The sequence below is a fragment of the Phoca vitulina genome, unplaced genomic scaffold (genome assembly GCF_004348235.1).
Source record: "Phoca vitulina isolate PV1807 unplaced genomic scaffold, GSC_HSeal_1.0 scaffold8, whole genome shotgun sequence".
NCBI classification, from domain to species: domain Eukaryota; kingdom Metazoa; phylum Chordata; class Mammalia; order Carnivora; family Phocidae; genus Phoca; species Phoca vitulina.
In genome coordinates, this window is record NW_022589711.1 from 44,183,422 (window position 1) to 44,208,923 (window position 25,502).

Consider the following 25,502-nt stretch of genomic DNA (forward strand, 5'->3'; position numbering starts at 1 on the left):
ACAAGACACTGTTTCAAGAGGCAAATCAACTTTCAAGAATAGTATGCCATCCCGGGACGCCTGGGTGGCTCATTCGGTTAAGAATAGTATGCCATCCCTTTCTCTTCATATTTGAGGGTTTAAGTGCCATTCATCACAAACTAAACATACTAATATTCATTATACTAAAAGTCACTGATTGCCACAATCGCACATTTTTCATGTTACATTGGGATGATTCAGGCATCCTACTAACATAATTGGATTAGCTAGATAGTATTTTAGCAGACCTGAAATTCTGGAAAAGCTGTTATGAATCCTTTCCAAGGACTGTTTCTCAATTCCCTCCTGAGCATCAGGAAGATCTTTATTTATTGAGTCTTACTTTTTATTGAGTCCTTTCAATTGAAAAGACACATGCAAGAAAAAAAAAGTATCAACTTTCTGTCAGGCACCATTCACTTTAAGTCCTACAGAAAATCTTTTTTACTGCTGGCCCTCAGAGATTTTTCCTTTTTAAGAAGACTAGATTATAATCTCCACAAAAGTAGGTTTTATCTATCAATATCCCCAACAACTAAGACAGTATCTGACCGACAGTAAGTACTCAAAAGATCTGTTGAAAGAACAGTGCACATTTTATACTTTTATTGCTCAATTCTAAATGCATAATCTGATGAGGGTACACATACTGAAACATAGGTCTACCAATGACCCAGTTGGTCAATCTAACTGTGCCAGAGCCAGGTGGCTTGTTTAAATCATCATGGTAGGTAGAATCCTAAAATGGCTCTCCAAGATGTCCTACTCTAATCCCTCAGACTGCGAATAGGAGACATTACATCTGTGATGTTACCTTACCTGGCAAAGGGGATTTGCAGATTAAGGCTATAATCATTTGACTCTGAGTTAATCAAAAGGAAGACTGTCATGATAGGCCTAATCTGATCACAAAGACCCTTTGAAAGCAGAATCTGTCTGGTTTTTAGCAGAAAAGGAAGTCAGATACCAAGAATGAGAAGAATTCAATACACTGTTGCTAGCTAGAAGGAGGGGGCCATGCGCCAAAAAATGTGGGTAGCTTCTAGTTTAGAGTGGCCTCTGATAACAGCAAGGGAATGGGCACATCAGTCCTATAACCACAAGGATCTGAATTCAGCTAACAAACTAAATGAGCCGAGAAGCACATTCTTTCTATAGAGGCACCAGACAAGAGCCCAGCCTGGCTGACTTGATTTCAGCTTATGACACCCCAAGCAGAGAACCCAGTCTTGGACTTCTGACCTACAGAACTATAAAACAATAAACAGGTGTGATTTTAAGCTGCTAAACTGTGGTAATTTGTTAATCAGCAACAGAAAACTAATTATGATCATCCTGTACTAGAAAGTGCTTTCTCTGCAATGACCGAATTCTGCAATGATATGTTTTTTACTGACTCATTTGAATACTATCATACAAGCCTTCCTCTGCCTTTCCCAAATTTATTTTACTGTTTTCGTTTTCATTGCCCATGGAAATACTGTCCAGGAAAATTCCACCCAAAATTAGTTTTTGCATATGAAAACAAGATAAGTTAAGGTACCAAGGAGAAAGTTTCTTTGGACAGTATGCAGCTTATAATTATTGCTATCTTACTTATTAGGAGCAACAAACCCCACAAAGATAAATAAAAGGATAAAATCATCAATGACCAAAAAAGGTCCATGTTCTTGCCAATAAATTTGTAAAAAATCAAAAAAGATGTAATACAAATCAAATCAGATACTGAAACTGTATTCAAATTCTCTTGTAAGAACTTATTATCTCAACTTGGAAAACAATCAAATAAATATGTACACTGAGTCAGAAAATTATTTTAATAGTTACAAAAGCATCTTCTTCTTCTTTTTTTTTTTTTTTTTACAGAATCAGTATAAAATAGCAGTTGATTTCTCCATAATTATTAGAATTATTTGTACTTAAGGTCTTGGCTAAGTGGGGCCGAAATCAACAAAAGGTCTTGGACTGTTGGCTCAGAAATCATCCTAGGAAGCCCACCTTGTTGATGTCTGTCATGCTTAGCTCTTATGAGATGTCCCGGTCCTTTATTTAAAAAAAAGTATCTTTTTATTCATTCTTTGGAGGCTTGAAGTGAATTCGGCAGCGTTCATTAAACACCTAAGATATTTAAACAGAAACAAAAGTCGTTGAGTCATCTTGTATAAATCAAGCCTGGAACTAAATTAAATTTGGTATGGTTCAGGAGGATATAACCATTTTTATCCCAGGTCAACAGATTTAGGGAACAGAAAATTTTCCTCATGAGTTCAAAGTGACTTATAGGCGCTAAGAATACAGAAGATTTTGATATCCATTTATAAGACAATTTTCATTTTTTAATAAAATTTATATTATTCAACGAAAAAATCATCACAAGCTAGCTTTAGTAACTAACATTTTCATTACATATTCTAGACAGTTAGACAAAAATATCTAAAATGATTTAAGATAAAGCTTTTCTCCCTCTTTTTATAATGTAGATTTTATTTAGCTATCTGTTGTGATTTTCTAAATGAGTATTGGGTCTTTTTCACAAGTAGGTATACTTGAAGAGAGATCAGGCCTTTGCTAAATTGTGTAAATTTATAAAATGTTTTGTTCTATTTACCTTGCTTCCTAAAAATCTAAACAAATAACATATCATAAATGTTAAAAGAACATTTTTCAGTGTCTGTCAATATGGGACTGTGTTAAATAAAAATTTTGGTATAGCCATCCAATGGACTATAATGCAAACATAAAAGAATAAGGAAGCTCTGTGTGTTCTGATGTGAAAAGATCTCCAAGATATACTAAAGAAAAAAAAGTGTGGACAGTACACTTTCATAGATGTGACAAATGGGAAACAGAGATACATAAAATTAGAAAAGGTGCAAATATCTAAAGCATGTATCATTTTTTCAGAAGGAAAGGAAAGGAGGTGGCTGAAATGGAGGAATGAGAAGAATTTTTACCATATTTCGTTTAATATTTAAAAAACATTTAATCGTACCTAAAAATTTTAAGTGTCCAAATAAAAAATTATACAAATCTAAAAGAATTTCTTCTTAGAATTTACCCTCATACTTCATTGACATAAGGAACAAATTATTTTTAAGGTTAAGAAACAAAACAAAACACACACAAAAAAACCTATATTGGACACTGTGGACTATCATAAAAAAATAAAAGAAAAATCTACATAGGGAGCTTTTATGGTACTGGTATTATTCAATCTCTTAAGCTAGGTGGTAGATACATGAATGTTCATTTTATTAATATTCCTTAAATGCTATGTTACATACTCTTTGATATGTGTTATCTCACAATTAGAAGAAAAAATGTAGAAATTATATAGACCCTTTCTGGCCCTTTCGTCTTTTGGCTCATTTCTTGTCAGTTCCCAGCCCTGACATTTCCCTTAAGTTCCCAATGCTCAAATCGGAGGCTTCAGATTAGTGGCCTTGGCACCCTGGGTGGGATGATATATATGACTTGGCCAAACTTCTCCAAATCCTTTTCCTAAATGCCTTTCCTAACCACTTTTGCTGACCTACTGCACCATAGCTACATTTTCTTTTTTTAAATCAAGTAGGGAACCTAAGTTTTTGTAGACTGGATGGAGCATATTTTCTTTAAAACTAGTATCGAATCTAAAAATGCTTCACTTGAGCGGCGCCTGGGTAGCCAGTCGTTAAGCGTCTGCCTTCGGCTCAGGTCATGATCCCAGGGTCCTGGGATGAAGCCCCACATCGTGCTCCCTGCTCAGCGGGAAGCCTGCTTCTCCCTTTCCCACTCCCCCTGCTTATGTTCCCTCTCTCACTGTGTCTCTCTGTCAAATAAATAAATAAAATCTTTAAAATAAAATAAATAAAAAAATAAAAATGCTTCACTTGGGGTGCCAGTCGGTTAAGTGGCCGACTCTTGATTTCAGCTCAGGTCTTGATCTCAGGGATTTGAGTTCAAGCCCCACTTTGGGCTTCACACCAGGCACGGAGCCTACTTAAAAATAATTTTTAAAAATAGTAATAATTAAGAAATAAAAACGTTTCCCTCATCCCACTACATTTGACATATATCAACCTCTCCAATGGGTTTTTCAAACTAGATATTCATTGTACCCCTCCCCTATGCCATCCCAAGAGTAAATATTATCTCCCTGGAGAACATAAATGAACAAGTAACACCAGAATCTTTCAAGTAGCAAACACCTTCTCACGTTGGTAGAAAGGGCAGGAATAGGAAACCCTGGCAAAGAGGACAGAATAAAGAAAAGTGATACGGCAAAGAAAATCAATTTGTACTTTGCAATTTATTCATAGCTCTGCAAGTTGGGACATTCTAGTTTGTGTTCAGTTAACCTCTCTCTGTGTTTAACCTCATTCCATTGGTCAATTTCAAAGGATGAAACAGAATTTTCAGTTCATTCCTTCAGATTTAATAGATTATTTCCCTTCAGAAATCTTTGAATTTTTAGAGAAGGGTATACAGATATACCATTTCATACAACTAAAGTCAGCATTTTATGATTTTTGACTACAGGTAAAATCCTGGAATCCTGGTCCCCCAATCTAATTCCTATTCAGAACTACACAGGTGGTAATAAGGAACATGTGAACCAGGGAGCCATAAAAGGCCCTATTATCAGGTATCAGAAAAGTTATGTACAAATAAGTTCCATGATCAATATGTTAGAAAGCAAGCAACTGCAAAGGGTAGCTAATGATATGAATTTATGCAAAGTAATAGGGCTCAAAAAGGCTAATTTTAACAAATAACACCACTGAAGGTTCTAAGTTAATTAGTAATAATCCTAAATAACAAGTATGCCCATAATTAGTATTAAGAAACACATAGAATGTCTCCAGTTCTGTTACCATGACAGGTCAAACAATCTACCATATGACTGTAAAGCTGATTTTTATAAGCTGGCTCTATTTGGATGCCAACTGCACCCTTTCTCAAAGTTAAAACCTTCAGTTGCTTATAAATGAAAGATGTCTAAAAAGGCCCAAGGCACTCCTTACTCCCCCTCCCTTGGTTTCCCTTTGCTAGTTCAGTTTCCTTCATAGTTCTCTCCAAGAACCAGCATTATTTATACCTTCCAGCTCCTGTCATTTACAACTTCTTCAACATTCAGTTCTGACTGCATCCATTTCAACTGCAAAAAGGAAAAAAAAAGTTAGAGTTATGAAAATTCAAATTAAAGAACTAAAACTAAATTCTATTTATAGTTTCCTAATAAAAGGAGCTCCTGCTGCAACATTCTTTGTTAATGGTATCACCTGGACTAGATATTGGACACAGCCCATTCTCCCCATATCTAATCAGTTGTTAAATCTTCTAAAGCCATGGTTCTCAAGCATATTATAATCACCTTGAGAGTTCTTAAAAAAAAAAAAAAAATGTCCAGGTAGTTCACAAAAGGAATACAAATGGCCAATAAATGTATTTTTTAAATGTACAATCTTACTAATGTTTAAAGAAATGTAAACTAAGCCATAATATGGCAAAAATTTTTAAAAATGGGTACGTCTGATAAAACCTACTACTAGTAAGGGTATGAAAAAATATACACTCATACACATTTTTAGTATGGAGGGCAATTTGGTAAGATTTATAAAAACATAAATTCACATGTTATTGCACTCAAGAATTCTAGTTCTAGTTACTGATCCTATAATAGTGATTTGCAAAGACAGCACAGAGGAATAAAAAGGAGAAAGAGGTGGCAATCTAATTTGGATGAAGAAAAAAGAATCAGGAAGAAAAACAGAAAAGAGAAGGGGAATACATAAGGCCCAAAAGATCTAGAAAGGCATGATCTTTCACCTTGAGCATACAGCCAGAGGTCTGAGGTTAAAGATGCTAAAGTCTTTCTAACTTTCTTGATAACTGCCAACCTAGTTACACCATCAGAAAAGTAACCAATTCCATTGCCAGGCCCACACGGCGGGGCCCATCATACTCCTAGTCACAGCAACTTAAAAGAAAAGAAGCTAGCTAGTTCCAGGAAGGAGGCTTGAAAATATTCAGGAAAATTAGGAGAAAAAAGCATGAGCTACAGGTCAAAGCAACCAAGAGGTTAAAACTAGGATGATTTCCTTAGGCCAAAGTCAAGACTCAGGCCAGGAGACTTGGGAACAAAATGCCAGAGAGCTAGACAAGATCTAGGCAACCATGAGTCAGGGACCCAGACCAAAGAACTTGATTAGTCAGGAGCACAGCTAGGCAGGACATTTAAGCAATGCACATGTAACACTAATGACAGGAACTTAGTACTGATCCACTGGCCCCTTGTAAACTCCCTTGCTAGACTCAGAAATAGTGTCAGAGTGTACACAGGTACAAAGGACTCAAACTAGAACAAGAGGAAGGACTGCATTTCTGACAACCAGTATTGTGCTAAAGTAGTAACAAGCCTGAAGAAGCCCATCTGCTTATATGAAAGCAACCTCAGTTTCAGATTATAATCAGCTACATGGAACAGAAATCATTAAAACTTCACTGATCTGTCAAAGCCTGGACTGAATGCCAAAAAATTAACAAGCTCAGTCAAAAAACTGGGTCATGGGATGCCTGGGTGGCATAGCTGGTTAAGCCTCCTCCAACTCTTGGTTTCAGCTCAGGTCATGAAGTCAGGAGCATGAGATCGAGCCCCGCACTGGGCTCTGCACTCAGTGCAGAGTCTGCTTGGGATTCTCTTTCCCTCTCTCTCTGCCCCTCCTGCTCATGCTCTTTCTCTCAAATAAGTAAAATAAATCTTAAAAAACAAAACAAAACAGGGTTACAACATGCCACTAGGACAGTCTTCATAACTGCTCTCAAATATTTAAAGGGAGGTCATGCAGAAATGGGTTTAGACTTATCCTATATACCTGCAGAGGGAAGATTAAGGAGCAATAATCACATGTTACAGGGAGGCAGATTTTCACAATATATAAGAAAATCTCTGAATAATTATAACCATCCAAAAAGAAAGTACACTGTTACAGAAGATTGAAGTACTCCTCCTCCCCTGCCCCCTTAAGTAGTGGTTAAACAAAAGATAGAAACCACTGGTTGGGAGATATTGTAAGGAGGATTAATGTAACAAACATGGAGTCCCAGAGACTCAAAAAGGAAAGGAAAGCAACTACTAAGTGTGTCAGGGATATGCAAGCTCTTACACACATTATATAATTTAATCCTAATCCCTAAAAATGAAAGTATAAGAAGTCTTGACACCATTTTACAAACTAAAAATCTGATTATTTCAGGGCAATTAATTTATAAGTTTACAAACCCACCACATGGTGGATGGGATTTATTCCCTAGAGCTATCTGCCTTTATAATCCAAGAATAGTTTTCTCTATTCTTGAATGCTGCAGATATTACAACCAACTTCTACATGCCACCAACAAAATGCTACCTCTGAGATGGTTGTTTTTGAGGCTCTAGGTCTTAAACTGGTAAACTTCCTTTCAAAGGCCACTAATAGGTGACAACGGTTATATAGTTCCAGCAAGGAATGTGCTTTTTTCTGCGTTAAGGACTCAGGGAAAGAACTGGGACTTTTAGACTGGTGTTTCTGCATATAAATAAAGTATGTTCACTTAAGTAATGAGAATTTGACTATCAGTCACAATTTAATGTACAAACACTGAATCCAGAGTCAGAAGAGATGGGTTAAAGTTCCAGCTCTACCACTTACTAGCTTGTGACTTTGGGGATGTCAGTTAGTATCTGAGTCTCAGTTTCCTCATTCAGAAAAGGAAGAGGTAGAGCTGGATCATCTCTAAGAGTTCTCTTTCTGATTCCATAATCTTCACGACAAACTTGAAAATTAAAAAAAAATTCAAGCTTCCTTCCTTGGTTAAGTACTACTCATGGTCACCCTCTAGTTCTATACAGTATCAGTCTAGAAATCTACCTTTTATAACTCGCTAACTGGTTTCTAAAACTACTCCTTGCAAGAGTCATCCTGGTGATTCTCTCTGGGCCCTAAAGGCTAAAGGGCAGAAATGAGGGCGGACCAAATTATGTGACAGGTCACTCCCAAGTACTCAGTGGCTTCTGAACTTTGCTCTCCACTAACAAGAGTCATTCTAGTCTTTGTTTGACTTAACATGCAAATAGTGAGTTTCAGGTTTCAGATACAACAGCCCTGCCCCACTGTTTCCTTTGTCAATACCTTCAAAAGTCTGTTAAAATACAAAATCCAAAAATAATTAGATTTTAACCTGCTTTATATAAATTATCTATAAGACTTTAAACACTGAGTAAGATGACCATTACAGCAAAAGATCACTGTCTGAGGAACCCACCACTGCCTGATGAATGCGCAGGTATGGAACACAGGACTGAAGCAGTCATCGTGAACTAAGAGAGCAGTGAAGACAGGGGATGAATCTCATACCCAGCAAGACAAGCTGCATCAGTGGGATGACTGAGCAAGTGCGCATACTCACGTGGGCAGTTATAAGAATAAAGGCTTGAGAGATGATAAGGTCCCCTTTTCAAAGTTTGGCTACATCTACTAAACAAAGGGCAGACTTTATGACTGTTGAGTAATGAAAAACACAATTCCACCCCATACTGGATTTTCAGTGACCTGACATGCAAGGATCAGTAAGTCACCTACGGTGCCATCTTAAAACACAGACATGATTTTGATAATTGCTCAGTGGTCATGTAGGAAAAAGCCCCTCTTCTTAGGTAACGACCAACATATGTAAGGGGCAAAGGAACCATGTACCCACCATTCTTGCCAAATGGTTCAGGAAAAAAAAAATGCCTACATGTGGTAGGAAGGGGAGGAAAACAGGGAAAGGTGGGAAGGAAGAGGGAGAAGAAGGAGTGGAGAGAATGTATTGCAAAGCAGGTGGGGCAAAATGTAAATGATGGGTGAGTATAGGTAAAGGGTACATAGGTAAAGGGTACACATGAGTTCCCTGTACTATTCTTGCAACTTCTCTGTAAGTTTGAAATTATACCAAAATAAAAAGTTACTCTTTAAGCACCACTCCCAAAGGGAAGACAGCAATGCGTTCCACATAATAAAATACCATACACATTTCAACTATTTTCTTGACATGTCACCATTAAGGGCTATAAAGAAACTGTTCTGTTCCATTTATTATACTCTGAGGTCCACACCCTATCTACATTAGCTGACTTTGGGAAAATAAGCCTTCCTCCGACCTAGCACTCAGTGGACATTTACTGTTTTCTTTCTTAAAAGCAAAAACTGCAGGGATGGAAGATGAAATGGAAACAAAAAAGTGTCCAAGAACAGCCAAAGACCCATAGCAACTTCTCTGCAGTAGGGAAATAAATTATAATGAGGTTCTAGTGTATGGGGTTATATTCAAATAGTACTATATTTTTATGGCTGAAGAGGGTACCATTCTGAAATATCTGTACTGCATTTCAGCAAATTTGTACAGATGAAACCAGAGGTAACTATTCTCAAAATGTAAATGTATTTGAAAAAGTTTATTCTCCTTTAAACACTGATACGAATATGATCTCCCTAGATTTTCTGATGTGGTGGTGTTAGGTCTATACTAATCCTTTTATCTTTAACATATAAATAAATGGAAAGAAAATATGACTACATGCTTAAGTTAAAGCTGCTACACTGCATATATGCATGAAATGCACATTAACTTACCAACTAATATCTAAATGTAATAAAATAAAGCCCACTAAAAATGAAGTATTACTCTCCTGGTCATTTTTTTTTTTAAAGTAATGACCATTTCTTACTCTAAAATTTTCATATTAAAAACTGCCTTCATAAATCTTAAAAAAAAACAAACAAATCCTGCCTTTATTAAATTTGGAAATCTTTGGCTCAGAAATGTAAATCTTGTTCAACTTACCTTTGTCTGTTCTTTCCTAAGTTGCTTTAATAACGTTAAATCATCCAAATTCTTTTCTCTCTCTTCTCGGAGGTGTTTTACTACTGATGAGGTCTGAGCTATACAATTTTTTATGACTCTGTCCCTGCTGGCATGAGCCTCCTTCAACTAAAAGAACAAAGGCACAAAAGAGAAAAATCACACCAATTTTTTACATTTTAGTCTTTTTTAAAAATCCTATTTTTAGGTTACAGAAAGGTAATACTTTCTAAACTATTTTTAAAAACTGAATCTTTGGAAGCGAAGATTTTGCTGAACCAGCTAAATCACCTAAAAACAGATCAAAGGAAGCACTTCTCCTGGTGGAAAGTACGTGGTCGGGTTGCCTTCTTCCTCAATATGCTTCTGGGACTTCCCACGCCTCTCCCTGCGTTTCCCACAAGCAGCTTTTCATTTCAGTCCCTTCTCCCTACATTTCTCTCCCCAGTTTTCCCCTGTGTTGTGTTCTTCTACCCTCCACCCACCCCCCCCCCACACCTCCAGGGCTACTACTGCTATTCTTCCTCTCTTTTTTTGTCCTTTCATGGTTTTCTCCAGACCCGTGTTGTCACTAGGTGCAAGAAATTGCAAATTAAGTGATGTAGAGAAGCAATTCGTTACAATAAAAAACAAAGAATGCTATATTTACCTATGCAAGACAGAGTCCTTTCCAAGATTTTAAAGTTCAAGTATTAATACAGAAAAATTATGTATAAGGTACAGACTACTGGTTCCACCAACTGTGTGAACTGACTGAAAGGACATCTGGCAGGGCAATTCTTTACTAAACTTTCATCTTTATGTAACAAATCCAATAAAACAATTTGCATCTATTTTCTTCCTTGATTCACAAAGTATGATGGTCATGACTCCCATGATCATAACCAAATTCTGATGACACTCCAATAATCTGGGGGAGAGGAAAAACAAAGTACTAAAATAATATGTAATTGTCATTATAATTAATGGAGAATTAAAAAAGGTGACTCACCTCCAACTAAAATTTAGGTGTTAACTTGCTCCAAGTAATCAAGTTCTATCATTCCTTCTTCCCTCTGAAGAGAGAATATCTTAATGCTACGCTAGTGACAGTTATACTAGGGATAACCTAACCATTATACATATATTTATATAACATTTAGGACTAAACCATTCTATAAGCATTCTTCATAAGTTACCTGAAACACATCTCTTAAATGATCATCTCAGGACCCTGAAGTTAAGAATTACTGGTCTAATATGCACCAGGAAAAAAATAAACTTTTGCATTTCTAGAGTACAGTAATACTAAAAGTGCACTGGTTATAAATCATACCTATGTGAAGAAAAGGAAATTAAAATAGACATTAGCCCCACCTATTGTAAATTTCTCTAACATGCTAATTTTTTTCACTGTAATAGTTAGGATTCACAAGGACAGCCCAAGGCCTATATTTTATTGGCTAATATGCTGCTTCTGTTACTTGGTTCCTCCTTCAGGTATAATTCCAGAAAATGAAAGGAGCCATTGAGGGTAGGAAACTTCCCAAAATAGAGTAAGAAGAACCATCATTAGAGTTAAGAAGCTCTCCCTGTTGTGAGACTGGCTAAATAATTAGTATTTCCAGGCTTCAGTTTCCTCTTTTGCAAAATTATGGATTATGAGTAAATCATCACTAACATCCTGTCTACCTCTAAAATTTAAGGGTAACTCGACTCAATACACTGCTCAGATGTCAGATGCTACTTAATCACTTTGATATTTTGTCTAAACCCCCAATAATTGGTGAAATCGCATTAGCACCAACTAGGAGTCTGTCACAGTATTTTCATTTTTCTATCTGCATTTTAAAATCAAATTCAAATTGTGTACATTTCATTAAAATGTTCAATATTTTCCATTCAGTCTCTCTCACCACAGAGTTTCCTCCCTTGGTTGGGGGATTTCATCCACTGTTCCCCTCTTTAAGTTGGCCCCTTTCCTGTGGATACACTTCTAGCTGAAGACCACCCTCCTACTCTCACCTGCTTACTCTTCCTTCAGATTAGCCCCACTGTGAACCCACTCCCCTGTGGACAGAAATTACTGAGCAAATCATCCTTTACTCTGTATTATCAATTATTTTAGTCTAGCTTTCATGACCATCCTTCAACAAAATTCAGAATTAAGAGCCATCGGCAAGAGGAATATACATGGACTTCTGTGCACGTACGTCAAAGAAATGAGGACGCTTGAGAACTCTACTAAGACTGTGTGACATAAGCCTACCAGAGAAAAATATAGCATGAAACCAGACTTATTAGCTCATTAGTAATTCAGATGTTTCAGAAGTTGGGTCACATGAGAATTGTTTCTATATACAAAGTGCTTGTCAAAGGAATGAAGATAAAATTCATCAAGAAACTTGGCAAGGTAAAAGGCAAGGCCTTTGGTTAGAGGAGAAAATTCCTGAACGATAACCATTATCATAACCATACTTCCCTTGATTTGGGGTAAGCAATTCTGAAATGAAGGCATTTGGGATGGGGCAGGAAAATGATTCAAAACTAGTCTAACAGGGGTCTACCTAGGACTTCCCAGTTTTATTTTACTTTACCAAAACTCTAAGAACTTCTTTTAGTCAAATTTTCACCTACTATATCTTTTAACCATTATTTTAAAACAATGCTTTTTGCCTTTAAGGGAAACAATGCCAACAGTTTTCCTGATTATTATAGCTTTTTGGTGTTTTTCTTTACAGAACAAAGGTTGATTCTAAATTAACTCTATACTAAATTCTCATTTCCCAAACATCATTTGCTTCAGAACCCTGACAATGACCCTTGGTTTAACTATCATTAAAAACAAAATAAAAATTACTAAGTTTTTGTCATGGCACTTTGTTTTAAATCTTCCCCTAGAACTTCTGACAAAAGGAGGCAAGCGGAAACATATCATTTAAACATATATTCCAAAAATTCATTATATTAAAGAGATACCTTTAAGAATTACCCTATATCAATCACTGTGACACCAGTAATAGTTTTGCATTTGTAAAGCACTATTCCAAGTTCATAGACTTTTTAAGGTTCAGCATTGATCTTCATGTTTATCTTGAGAATAAACAATAAACAATGTACAGTTAGAAAAACTTCACAGATTCAAGGGAATACGCTCTAATAAGAGTATCTCACTGAAATTATTTTTATTAAGAGTATACTTTTAAGATGTGGAATTTCTATAATTAGTGCTTCATAATAACTTTGCTAATCATCTGCTATGAAGAAGTATTATCATTAGAGAGTACAAACATTCCTTCCTCAGCTATAGAAGGAAGGGCTGGGGCTAAAGGAAGTCAAGGTAACCTTAAGCAACCTGGATGTTTCACAGAGTTCCACTCTTAACTGAGACAATATTTAAGGGAACTCAGTGGGACTTCTTAGCATGGGCATTCTGCTGCAGGCTCGATCACTGGCAAAAAAAACTGCTAGATAAACCATCCTTTCTCTGATGGTCATGTCGCTGGAGCCCTTTAGGGTACAGACAGAGAAAAACCCAAACACATACATAAGAATATCCAAAACAGAAAGATCCTAAATATCCAAAACAAAAGGTTCTAGTACGCAAGATTATTCTGGTTCAACAAAGGGATAAGAAATAATAACAACAACAGTAATAGAAGCAGCAAACATTTACATGTAAGACATTTAGTACAGTAAGCACCTCATATTACCTCAGTGAGGCCTCTAACAACCTTATGAACTAGGTACTATTATGATATTATTTTACAAATAAGGAAGCTGAGGCAAAAAGTTATGTAACATGTTCAAGGTTACCAGCTAGGAAGTAGCAGAGGTAGGATTTAATCTACATATGGAATCCATGTTGTTAATCCCTACACTATAAATCTTCAAGTTAATAAAAAGATTGTAAAAGGAAACAACTGAATAGATTATAGAGATTATATGGGTAGTGAGATCATAAATTTCTAGTTCTTCAGACAGAGCTACCCAAAGAAATTAAGTGAACTGTCAAACAACCTCAAAATAAATTAGGGCTTGGGACTCTGGCTCCCTACTTCCAATACTGGATTCTACTCATTAAAGCCCACAACCTTGGAATTTTCAAGCCACAAGAATTACCTGACCACTCAATGAAATTACATACTTTCATATACAAGCAGAATAAAAATTATCAGCAATTATTAATGCTTTGAATTTAATTGATATGAATAAGCTATCTAAAACTGACTTTTTTTTCATAACTGAGAAATAAAATTTAGGTTTTAAGTATTGTGCTAAAGAAGCAAATGCCATTTGAACATTAGATTCCAAGTTAATGAAAAGATGTAAGTAAATTATGAAAAAATACTTAGCTACATTATTATTATTTCCTTTTGCTTTTGGAATTTATAGAGACAATAAAGGGAATCTTTAAGAGGCAATGAAAAAATATGTACTTGAGAAACCAAAGCCTCAGGAAAGGACCATTTATCTGTGGCTTCTCGCCCAACTGCCAAGTCTATTCCCCTTCCTGATGACTGAGGAAAGAAAAAAGATATAGAAAGCGTGAACGGTTTTAATTCTTCATTGTATCAGGTGTCTGGCTTCCTAGGATTGATTCATTCAAAGCCCTTGCTCTTCTTTCACTGTTTGACTCGACTGTTTCACTCTCCCCTTCATTCACTGGTGCATAAGGTTTCCTTAAGTTAAAGGCTACCCATGAAGGGGCTAAAAAACTGCTCTCATTCCTTAGAATGATCTCTTCATAGACTTATGCATAAGATCACACATTTTCTTTAGTTTGTAGCAACCAGATCAAAACTTGTACACACCCTCAGATGTAGGCAAGAAAACATGAAGATGTCATACTTTTATCCAGTTTAATTATGTCAATTGGTTTTTTATTTTGCCTGCAAAGAAAGGCATAAAGGAAGCACAAAAGACTCAAAAGATTACACTTACAGACTCATAAAGTTGTTTACAGGTTTGGCTTGCATCAATTTTCCCTGCAAAGGAAGCTGTTGGAACCGTAGTGTTTAATTCATGTACTATTCTGTCATCAATCGTCCTCATCACCTTGAGTAATTCCTATATATATTTAAAATAAAAGAATAATAACCTGAATGGAAAGTTAAGTGATAAAAAAGAAACATTTAAACAAACAAAAAAACCCATAAAGCTCTTGGATATTTACAACTTTGTAAGTTAGAAGTAGAGAAACCATGCTAAATTTAGTGCAACCACAGGAAAATCTTTATTACAAGAATAGGTAGGTTATGTAATAGTAATTCTAAGAATGGGCACCAACTCTGTTTCTTGGCTCAAATGTGACCATCTCAAGGGTCAAGATTGTTTTATTCACTTTTAAACCCCACCTGCTGACACAGTGCTTAGCAAACTGTGTGTGTGCTCATTCCATCCCCAGCATACAGCCAATAAAGGGTTCTACTGAACTCGATTACTCAAATTGTCCCAAACAATCCAGCATAACTGCTTGCTCTATTCCCTCTTTGCCTGTCATTCTAAAATGTGGTGCTAGACAGAAAAATTCTGTAAAGATATACAAGAAAACTCAGTAGTAGTTCACTTGTAAGAAATTAACCTATAATCTTTTAGTCTTTTTGTTTTTTTAGCTTTTTACTATGATTGTATATTATTTCTGTAACAAAAAAAAAGTAAAACAAAGCATGCTGCTTGAGAAGGAATCAAATCTCTTCATGGCTTTCTTGTTCTTAGAACAAACAAATTAGTTTTACCTTTTCTTAGTGACCCTACGCACATTTCCCAAGGATCTCTTCCTCCTGAAAAGGCTCCAACTCTCAAAAAACCAACCAAAAGAAAAATAATACCAAAAGGGCAGAGGATTTAGAAAGACTCTGGTAAGTATACCTACCCAGGATAGTCCCTTCTCTCTACATTTTGATTAGGGTACTTCTTTTCACTTGTCACTAGAGAAAGGCTGGGCAACAGTTACACTCCGTCTCCAGAAAACACAAACTCTAGAACCAGTTTCTAGGAATATACCCTTTTCTTTTCTTTTTGTTTCTTAAATTCTCCTTTCTGCACCCCAGCCCAGCAAAACATAATGACTGAAAAATCATCAGGAAAACTGAAGTATATAATGCTAGAAATATACATATTAAAAACCCCCAACAAGTTAACAGTCAATATTAAAGTGTGTTAAAAGCAATTTTGCTTGATCCTCTGCCTCGCCTCCTTCAACATACCAACCCATTTCTTTCCTTTGCCAGACTGAAATCCATGAGTGAAACTAACGTCTTCATTTGTTTCTTCATCCATTTGTTAAAATAAAAACTTTTATTATGATTAAAGTATTACATAGTCATTTTAGGAAAATTAGTAAAACTTACAAATAAAAATCATCCACAGTTAACCATTATTAATATTATAAGATGTACCTTTAGTTTTTTCTGTACATATCTATGAATATTTTTATAAACCTGAGATCCTTTGTAACACTCTAAAGTCCTGCTTTATGACATTATACCACGAGCATTTTGCCCTTGTTACTAAAAGTGCCTTGAAGACATTTTTAATAGTTGGCAGAATCCTGTGGAGGTATCACAACCTGTAAGACCACTTCCCCAATAATGAATATTTAGGTGTTTCCAATTACAAAAACCATTTAAGCCATCTGGTCTAAATCTGCAGTTTGGATTCTGTTCCTATCAGTCTATTAAGTTTTAATTAGTAATTTAGTGGCCTTTTTTAGATCTCAATGAAGAAGTTAAACAGCTTATAGAAGGCTCATAATTTAGACTAATAAAACACAGGCAAATGTCAGGTCTAAAACCAACTTCACTATCTTACCCCCTCTTTCTGTATCTCTCTATTTTTGTTAATAGTATTATGCTCTATAAACTGGAATTCTTAACGAATAATCTCAACATATTCACTAAGCAACCACCGCTTTAAATGTTTTTTGTACAATGGAAGATATATGTGTATATATGAGTGGCAAATTCCAAACAAATGGTGGCAGCACCATTTAGTACCAAAACCAGGTAAGTAAGAAGTAGTAGCAGACAAGGACCTTCCTTGCCAACTTTAGCACCTGCAACTTGACTATTCAAAAAGAAGAAGATGAAGAAGCAGCAGCAGCCTCCTTTAAAAATCTCTTTTCCCCTAACTAAATTGAAATGATCTTCTGAGACTGAGGTTTAAGTTACACCTTTTAGATAAAGCTTTCCCTGGCTGAGAGTCCTCGGCAATCTTTCTTCTTTCAACATATGCAGCACTTAGAACATAGCACAATTCATTTACTAACTCACTCTTCATTCAATAAACATTTGGTAATGTCTAGTATGTGTCAGGCACCATTCTAAACACTAGGGCTACAGTGGTGAATAAAACAGAAAAGGTCCTTGCTCTCTGGGAGCAAAATTCTCATAGGGGGAGACAGACAATAAGCAAGTACCTCAATAAACAAGATAATTTTCGTACTGAATACTATGAAAAAGAAAACAAACAGGTAATGGGATAAAGAATGACAGTAGGGCTAAGAGGCTAGCACTTTAGATGAGGAGATCAAGAACGGCCTCTCTGAGGATGCAGCATTTGAGCTGAGAACTAAATGATACGAATGAGCCAACTAAAAGAACACCTGGGGAAGTCAGTCAAAAATGAGGCAAGAACAAACTTTGGGGTATATGAAGAACTAAAACAAGCAAGTGGGCTGGGAGTGAATATAGGAGAAAGTGGTGTTAGGTGAGGTCAGAGAAAGTAGAAAATGAGGGACAACAGAGACCAGGGAAACAATGAAGGATTCTGTTCTAAAGGAAACAGGGTTTTAGGCAAGGGAATGCTATAACTTGATTAATTTTTTTAAAAGATAACTTCGCCTGGGGCGCCTGGGTGGCTCAGTTGGTTAAGCGACTGCCTTCAGCTCGGGTCGTGTTCCCAGGGTCCTGGGATGGAGCCCCACATCTGGCTCCTTGCTCAGCTGGGGGCCTGCTTCTCCCTCTCCCTCTACCTGCTACTCTACCTGCTTGTGCTCTGTGTCAAAAAAAAAAAAAAAAAGAAGAAGAAGAAGAAGAAAACTTCGCCTCTATGTGGAGAATGGATTATAGAAAGGAGAATGGAAACAGGGTGACCATACAGCAGACCGCTGCGGTGGTCTAGGCAAGAGATAAAGATAGTTTGATTGAGAGGTAGCAGTAGAGTTAGGGAGAAGAAGCTGGATTCTGGATATATTTTGAAAATAGAGTGGATAGGACTTGCTGACGAACTGGTGGTGGGTAATGAGAAAAGAAAACAAGATTGACTGTTAGCTTTGAGGCCTGAGCAACTGAATGGATGGTAGTGCCATTAACTGATGTTGGGGAGAGACTGGGGAGGAAAAGATTTGGAAAGAATGAGAAGATCAAGGTTCTGTTATGACATACAGGATATTTGATGATATTTAGGATTATTGTTAATTGTATGTGATACTGGTATTGTGTTTAAAATTACCATCTTTTAGAGACACAGACTGAAATATTTATAGAAAAAAAATAAGGTTTCTGGGGTGTGCTGCAAAATAATCTGGATAGAATGGGGTAAGTGGTAGAATATAAATGAAACAAGAGTGGCCATGAATTGATTGTTGAAGCTAAGGGTTGGGTACATAGTGATTCATGGTAGCAACTCTCCTTTTGGATAGGACTGAAATTTTGCACACAAAAAAGTTTTTGTCTCTTTTTTTAAAAAAGGTTCTGTTCTGGACGTGTTAAGTTTGAGATGCTTATTAAATATCTGAATAGACAAGTTGAATAGAAAGTTGAAAACACCAGTCTGACACTGAACCAGGATAGAGTTGTATTAACACACTGATATTATTAAAAGCCATGAGATGATAAGAGATCACTGAGGGAGACTGTAGGGAATGGGGTGGCGGGGGGGTTAAGAAAGAATTCAAGCAATTAAAGTACAGGAGAAAAACTAATATTGCACAAATCAGAAGAAAGGTTGCAAGGAGGGAATGGTCACCTGTGTTGAGTGTTACTAGGAAGTCAAAGAAAGATGTGAACAGAAATTAACTTTCAGATTTAGCAGGACGGAAATCCTGGGTGATCTTAGTAAGAGTCATTTGAATAGAATGTTTAACGGACTGAAAGTTAATGTGGCTGATGTACAGAGAGTAAGAGAAAACAGTATAAAATGAAGTCCACCATTATAGATCACATTGTTGATTTTAATCTTTTTCCTCAGAGAGTGGAGAACCAAAGAAGTTAAAGTATGGTGGGGTTACATGATCAAATTTGTACTCTGAATTGATAGCTTAGGTTAAAGTATTAAAATATGGAAAATGAATTAGAGAGGAACAAGAGTAAATGCAAAAGGATCAGTTAGGAGATGAACCAGCAATCCAGGTAAAAGATTGCAAAGCTTGACATTCCATGGAATTTTTTGTTTACTCTGAACTTTAACTAGTTTTGAGTTTGATCACTAGCTATATAGCCAAATTCCTCTCCATTAAAACAATGTGGACATAACTGTTAAGTTCCTTATATGGCAATGGGAATTTATCTGCACTAACTAGGTAATTTCACAGTCTTACCAATGGAAACTACAACTGTGGATTTTCAAATATATCAATTCTCAGTGCACTAGAAAATCATCAATATATGATCTAGAGCTTGACTTTTAATATGGCAGACGCTAGCTATATGAGGTTATTTTAATTAAAAATAAATAAATTAAAATTTAGTTCCTCAGTTGCACTAGCCACATTTCAAGTGCTCAAGATTTGTTGCTGGTGGATGGCACAAATTCCCACCATCACAGTTCTACCGGACCATGCTGAATTTAAGAAAATATAATGACAATTTCTAAACTGATAATGCACTTGTTAGGGATTGCTGAGAACTATAAGCTATTCTTAAATATCACAGAAAAGATACTAAAAAAAAGAAAGATAAAGGGGGAAAGGAGGGGTAAGATTCAGAAAGGAATTTCTTGCAAAACCACTAAGGGAGAAGGAAAAGAACTATAAACCACCTCACTAGGTACACATTTCTTCACAGTGTAAAAAGTGCCAGAGCTCTTAAGGCAACTCCAAAAGGGTCTAGAGAAAAGTCTGAATGGCCCTCACAGACTGAGAGCAAATGAAGGTTAACATAGACACCAGAGCGCTGCCATTAAATCATGTGCTATTATTCATAAGGAATTACTGACTACCTATCTGATGCCTGGCTCCAATGGCATCCTCCCTCCCTTTCTCTCTCAAATTCACTAAGAAAATATACAGAAGACACCCCTGAGCAGACATCATACACAATAAACCAGATTCTGATATATCATGAATCTCTAATTTTAGGCTGGCCCTTTAAAATTATTCAGACACTTATCTTGGAATTGCATTTTATGTCTTATCTGTAATAGTGGAGTGAAAATCTCATCCTCTCAGAAGCCAATTTTGGTATTGAAGGAGTGCCCATATTTAGTAGGGAGGGGTAGAGAAAACCTTCTATTGCCCCTATAACTACACTCTACCCCTAAGGTTAATCCTCAGGTAAATTCCTTTTACTATTTTGGGCAGCTTCTAGGGTACACAGGGAGCGGTAAAAGGTCTATCACATAACAGTAAAATAAAAATGTACTCCAAAGAATGATCTGGAATTTATTAAACTTTTCCCTCCTCATCCTTTGCCTAAAGGTACCCAGAAGTAGATTCCATTCACATGGTGCTCTTTTCAAACAGACCTTGTTCCTCAAACCGAATTTTTATAGCAATGTTCACACTGTGCTCCCCCCACACCAGAAATAGAGACTTGCCTGCAATTGCCAGAGTCTTCTGACACCTAGCACCCTCAGGCTCAGATAGCAGCTGGACATGTTGCAAAAGGAACCATGACTGATGCTAGAAAACAGTCTATTTCATCTGTACCTAATTACCATAATCAGTTGTGTATAAACAAATAAATATTCCCAACAGAAATACCAAGACTTACACTTTCTGGGAAAGAACACTTAGTTGATTTTGTTCAAGTGATATATGAAATGGGTCGGAGATAGGGTCAGGAAGAAGGGAATTCAGGGTGGCAACAGTGGGAAAAAAACCACAACACAGAAATGATAAAGAGCTTGATGTGTTCAGGGAAAAGTAAGCCTACGTGGCTGGACAGAAGAGTTCAAATGCGTGTTGGGAGGTGGCAGTGGTTGAGGAGAGCGAAACATGAGTAAGGGAGAGTAAGAGATATAACTAAGGAGAAGACTTTGGAACTGGGTTTTAAAACGTCTTGTATGACATGTTAAGTAGTTTAGACCTAGTCACAGAAGCCTCAAATTAGATGCATGATTCAGATTCTAAAATTCAGAAGATAACAATATGAAGCCATAGTATTATAGAGATTAGATTGAAGGGGGATATATTGGAGGAAGCAGTGACTGAAGATAAGGAGGGATATTGTAAAGCTAATTGCAAACACGTTCATAGGGGATGAACAAAGACTGTGGCAGTACTGATGAATGTTCCTAACTGACAGAAATGACTCCCTAATCTCACTTGGCATTCAAGGCCTTTCATAATCTGGTTCCAATCTTTTGTGTAATCCCAATTTGTCCCTGTGCAAATCCCGAATCCCAGCAATACTGATTGGCTCTTTCCCCCAAATACATAAAATGTCCTGCCTACATACTGTTCCTTCTACCTAGAATTCCCCTGGTCCTGCCCACCTAAAGCCCAACTTAATTACCACCTCTTGATTTATTTCTCTCTCACCTGTTATAGCATTTTATTCATATTCTCAATATCTTCTACATGTTTTGTATCCTTGCTTGCATTACGTTCCTTATTTTATATTCTGTCCACTAAGTCTCCCCAAGTGCCTGGTACCTAACAAGTATCTGTTATGAACTGAACTGTGTCCCCCCGACACCAAATTCATATATTGAAGCCCTAACCCCCAACATGACTGCATTTGGAGATAGAGCCTATAGGGAGGTAATTAAGGTTAAATGAGGTCATAAGGTTGGAGCCCTAATCCTACAGAACTGGTGTCCTTATAAAAGGAAGAGACACCAGACATCTCTCTCCCACACTCTGGGCACAAAGAGGCCATATGAGAACACAGCAATGAGGCTGCAATATGCAAGCCAGAAAGAGATGGTGAACCAGAAACCAACTCTGACAGGACTTTGCTCTTGCACTTTGAGCCTCTGGAACTGTGAAAAAATGAATTTGTTGTTTAAACCACCCACTCTGTGGAATTTGTTATGGCAGCCCTAGCAGACTAATACAATATCCAATAAATTCTTGCTAAATGAGTTGTTCAAATGGAATCCTAGACACTCTATTTTAAACATTCTTTTCTGGATTTTATTTCATTTTAGAAACAGTATATTTTCCAGGAGTGTTAAGTCCAACTTTTACAATGGAAAAATAAGAATTGCAAAAACTTAAAATACTTTCAAAACTCTTAAGCTTTAAAACATGCACCTACTTGGAAAAAAATCAGGACAGTAGTTGTAAGAGGGGAGGAGGAAGGATATATGGGCAGGCATTGACTGGGAAGGGGCATGAGAAACTTTTGGAGGTGACAGTATTATTCTCTACGTTGGTAGAGGTTTGTACTGCAGGTATAGGTAAATGTCAAAAGAATGGTATGCTTAAGATTAGTGCATTTCACCGCATACAAATTTTACAAAATGAAAGTGAACAAATATTCAATTATAGTTAATGATATGAATAGTGACATGTTCAGGAGTGAATATGGATGTTTGCAACCTATTTTGAAATGCATCAAAAAAATAAAAAGGGGGGCGGCCCATGGTGGTTCAGTTGGTTAAGTGTCTGCCTTGGGCTTGGGTTGTGATCCTAGGGTCCTAGGATCTAGTCCCACATCAGGCACCCTGCTCCATGGGGAGCCTGCTTCTCCCTCTGCCTTTACCTCTGTCTCTCATGAATAAAATCTTTAAAAATAATAATAATAAAATAAAATAAATAAGATAAAAAGGCAGGGGCACCTCAGTGGCTCAGTCAGCTAAGCCTCTGCCTATGGCTCAGGTCATGATCCCAGGGGCCTGGGACTAAGTCCCCCCATCGGGCTCCCTGCTCAGCGGGGAGTCTGCTTTTCCCTCTTCTCCTACCCCCTGCTCGTGGGTTCTCTCTCTTTCAAATAAATAAATAAAATCTTAAAAAAAAAAAAAAAAAAAAGGTGAATTGATGACTATATTGAGATGGATATGTGATACAGTAAATACAGCAAATCACTGATTACAGAATCTAGATATATGTAAGTGTTCATTGTAAGATTCTTTCGACTTTTCTATAGTGTTTGAACATTTTCATAATAAAATTCTAAAGTACCTAAATCTTTATAATAAAAGTACATGATTTCCTGTTTCTCTTCCACAGTATTCAGTGCACTGCTTTTCACATTTAGGGTACTTACATACAAAACGTAATGGTTTCATAGCTTTAAAAAATATTAACTTTAATTGATAATCTTTGAGTATGTCAGTTAACCACAGCTTATAATTTTACCCAATTCATCTAAACCTAAATGTTATACTAAATTTTTACGTTTTACAGCTCCTTCTTCACTTATGTTCATGTGTGACTGACATAGCTGGGGCAAATGTTCTTATAATTTAGAATGGGGTTAAATGATATGCCAAGGCAGCTGTGGAAAACCAAATCTGACTTTTAACCCAAGGTATTCTCCATTATAAACCACACACTTGGAAAAGCCCTAGGAAAACTATCTAAAAACTTGCCCCATTTCACTAATGAAACTCATTTTATGATCTTTTTATTTACATTTTTCTGTGAATGGAATGATTCTGCAAAGAGAGTTTAGCTTTTGCCCCCCTTACATCTTATGTGACTTCCAAAAGAAAAATACAAGTGTTTTTTAAGCACTGTTGGGTATTTTAACAGAGATCCTTTGAAATTTAGTTTTAGAGGGGCGCCTGGATGGCTCAGTTGGTTAAGTGTCTGACTCTTGATTTTGGCTCAGATCATGATCTCAGGGTAGTGGGATCAAGCTCCCCCATTGGCCAAAGCTCGTGCTCAATGCATAGTCTGTCCCTCTCCCTCCGCTTCTCCCCCGACTTGTGCACAATCTCTCTCTCTCTCAAATAAATAAATAAAATCTTAAATTCAGTTTTAGAGATTCAAATAATTATAGAGATGGAAGCAGTCTTAAATGTTACCTAACATAATCTTATTTTACAGATTCAAAAGTTTATTCCTAAGTGTTAAGCAATTAGCTCAAGTTTCCAAAGCTGTTAAAGGCAGAAGCAGTATTAGAACCCAGATCATCTAACTCCCTAACCAGGGCTCATTCTAATAAACCTTAAAGCTATCATTGCTCAGTTATCTGAGCTCATTAACTCAAGTCATAGTACTAATGTGAAAGACCAAGGCCACAAACGGGCCTGTTAACCTTAAATATTCCGCATACTTTATTTTCTAATGGTCTTTTTCCATCTTATTTAAGACTTCTACAAGTATCTGTATTTGTCAGGCACTTTGATCACATTTGAAGTCGGCTGCTGTTGTGCTGATCTAATCTGAGGAGCAGCTGAAGGGTGAAGAGGGTACAAGTAATGGTGGAAAGACCCCACATAAATTTCTCTGGCCAAATATTTGTCAAATAATTCAGTCTGTTGAGGTTATCTTCAAGAATACCACTCCCTACAAAATGGCTCATAGCACAAAACTTCCTACAGATAGGTCAGTGATACTTCAAATTATTTTTCATTATCTTTGATTAAACATACATTTATAAGGTCATGATTTTTTTAAATTCAAGTCTTTAGACAGCACGTTTATGCCTACATTGGAACAGATAACTCTCATAGCAACTTAGTTAGAATCCAGACCCCTGTTCTCTAATTTATAGCTTGGTATTAGCCCTAGACCTCTAGAATTTGAATATATAAAAGATACGGCCTTTTTCTTAAATGTTGCATTTCCTCTAATTGTTAGGTAGGCAGAAGCACCACAGCAGGTACTAAAATCAATCGCCCCTCCAAGGCTCCAAACGTTCTGCCCCACCAAAATAGTAAAACTTTTACTAAGTTTTGTATTGTTTTGTTTTATCAAGCAAATAAGTTCTCCTTCACTTTCCTCTCTCCTACGAATGCTCAACTTAAAGCAGGAGGGGGACCGCAGAAGCTAAGAATTGCGTTCACAGGGGGTGGCTTAAAAGGTTGTTACAATCCCTACCATCCGGCCCAAGCTCGGTTTTACCACCTCGGAACCACCCGGAGTTTCCCCGGGCGGTTACTCAAGGTCTGGGCACCGCAGAGAAAACCATGATCCCCACGGAGCTGCCTCGCTCTCTACGGCCAAGCCCGCGCCCCCATGACCTCCAATGGCTGGAAAAAGGAGCCTTGAACTGCCCGCTTCTTCCACAACTGGTCCGCACTCCCTCCCAGGCCACAGCAGGGAACACGGTACGGGGACAAAAGGAGGGACACTCCTGCCACATGAGGAAAACCCCATCACCTGGAACTCGGCGAACTCCTCACAGTTCACACCGCCACTGGGCGCCGCCATATTGGACAAGCGCGAGGCCCCAGCCGCGAGCCAATCACCACGGAGCAAAGGTGTCCGCGTCGCCGCCTAACAAAATTTATTCCGAAGGCAATCAGCTAGGAACCTAAACTAAACTAAGGTTTGTCTTTTCCCTGGTCCTCAAATACAC

General features: G+C 37.1%; 1 protein-coding gene across 1 annotated transcript; it reads right to left on the minus strand.

Annotated features, from left to right (window-relative positions):
- Positions 1-1,813: 1,813 nt before the first annotated feature.
- CCDC58 (coiled-coil domain containing 58) lies at positions 1,814-25,466 on the minus strand. The gene is made up of 5 exons (XM_032406660.1): positions 25,304-25,466; positions 14,809-14,934; positions 9,868-10,014; positions 5,102-5,161; positions 1,814-2,139 (listed from the first exon to the last, which is right to left on the minus strand). Exons 1-5 carry the CDS (start codon positions 25,352-25,354, stop codon positions 2,089-2,091), a joined length of 435 nt encoding a protein of 144 aa, XP_032262551.1. The 5' UTR covers positions 25,355-25,466; the 3' UTR covers positions 1,814-2,088.
- Between the last annotated feature and the right edge of the window lie 36 nt (positions 25,467-25,502).

Bases quoted from the DNA above. Each gene is read 5' to 3' on its own strand.
- CCDC58 (XM_032406660.1), bottom strand. From the start codon at position 25,354: ATGGCGGCGCCCAGTGGCGGTGTGAACTGTGAGGAGTTCGCCGAGTTC. The intron at 10,015-14,808 runs GTAAGTGTAATC...TTGTTCTTTTAG, and splicing joins GTAAACAACTTTATGAGTCT to TTGAAGGAGGCTCATGCCAG. The intron at 5,162-9,867 runs GTAAGTTGAACA...TCCTTTTTGCAG, and splicing joins TTAGGAAAGAACAGACAAAG to TTGAAATGGATGCAGTCAGA.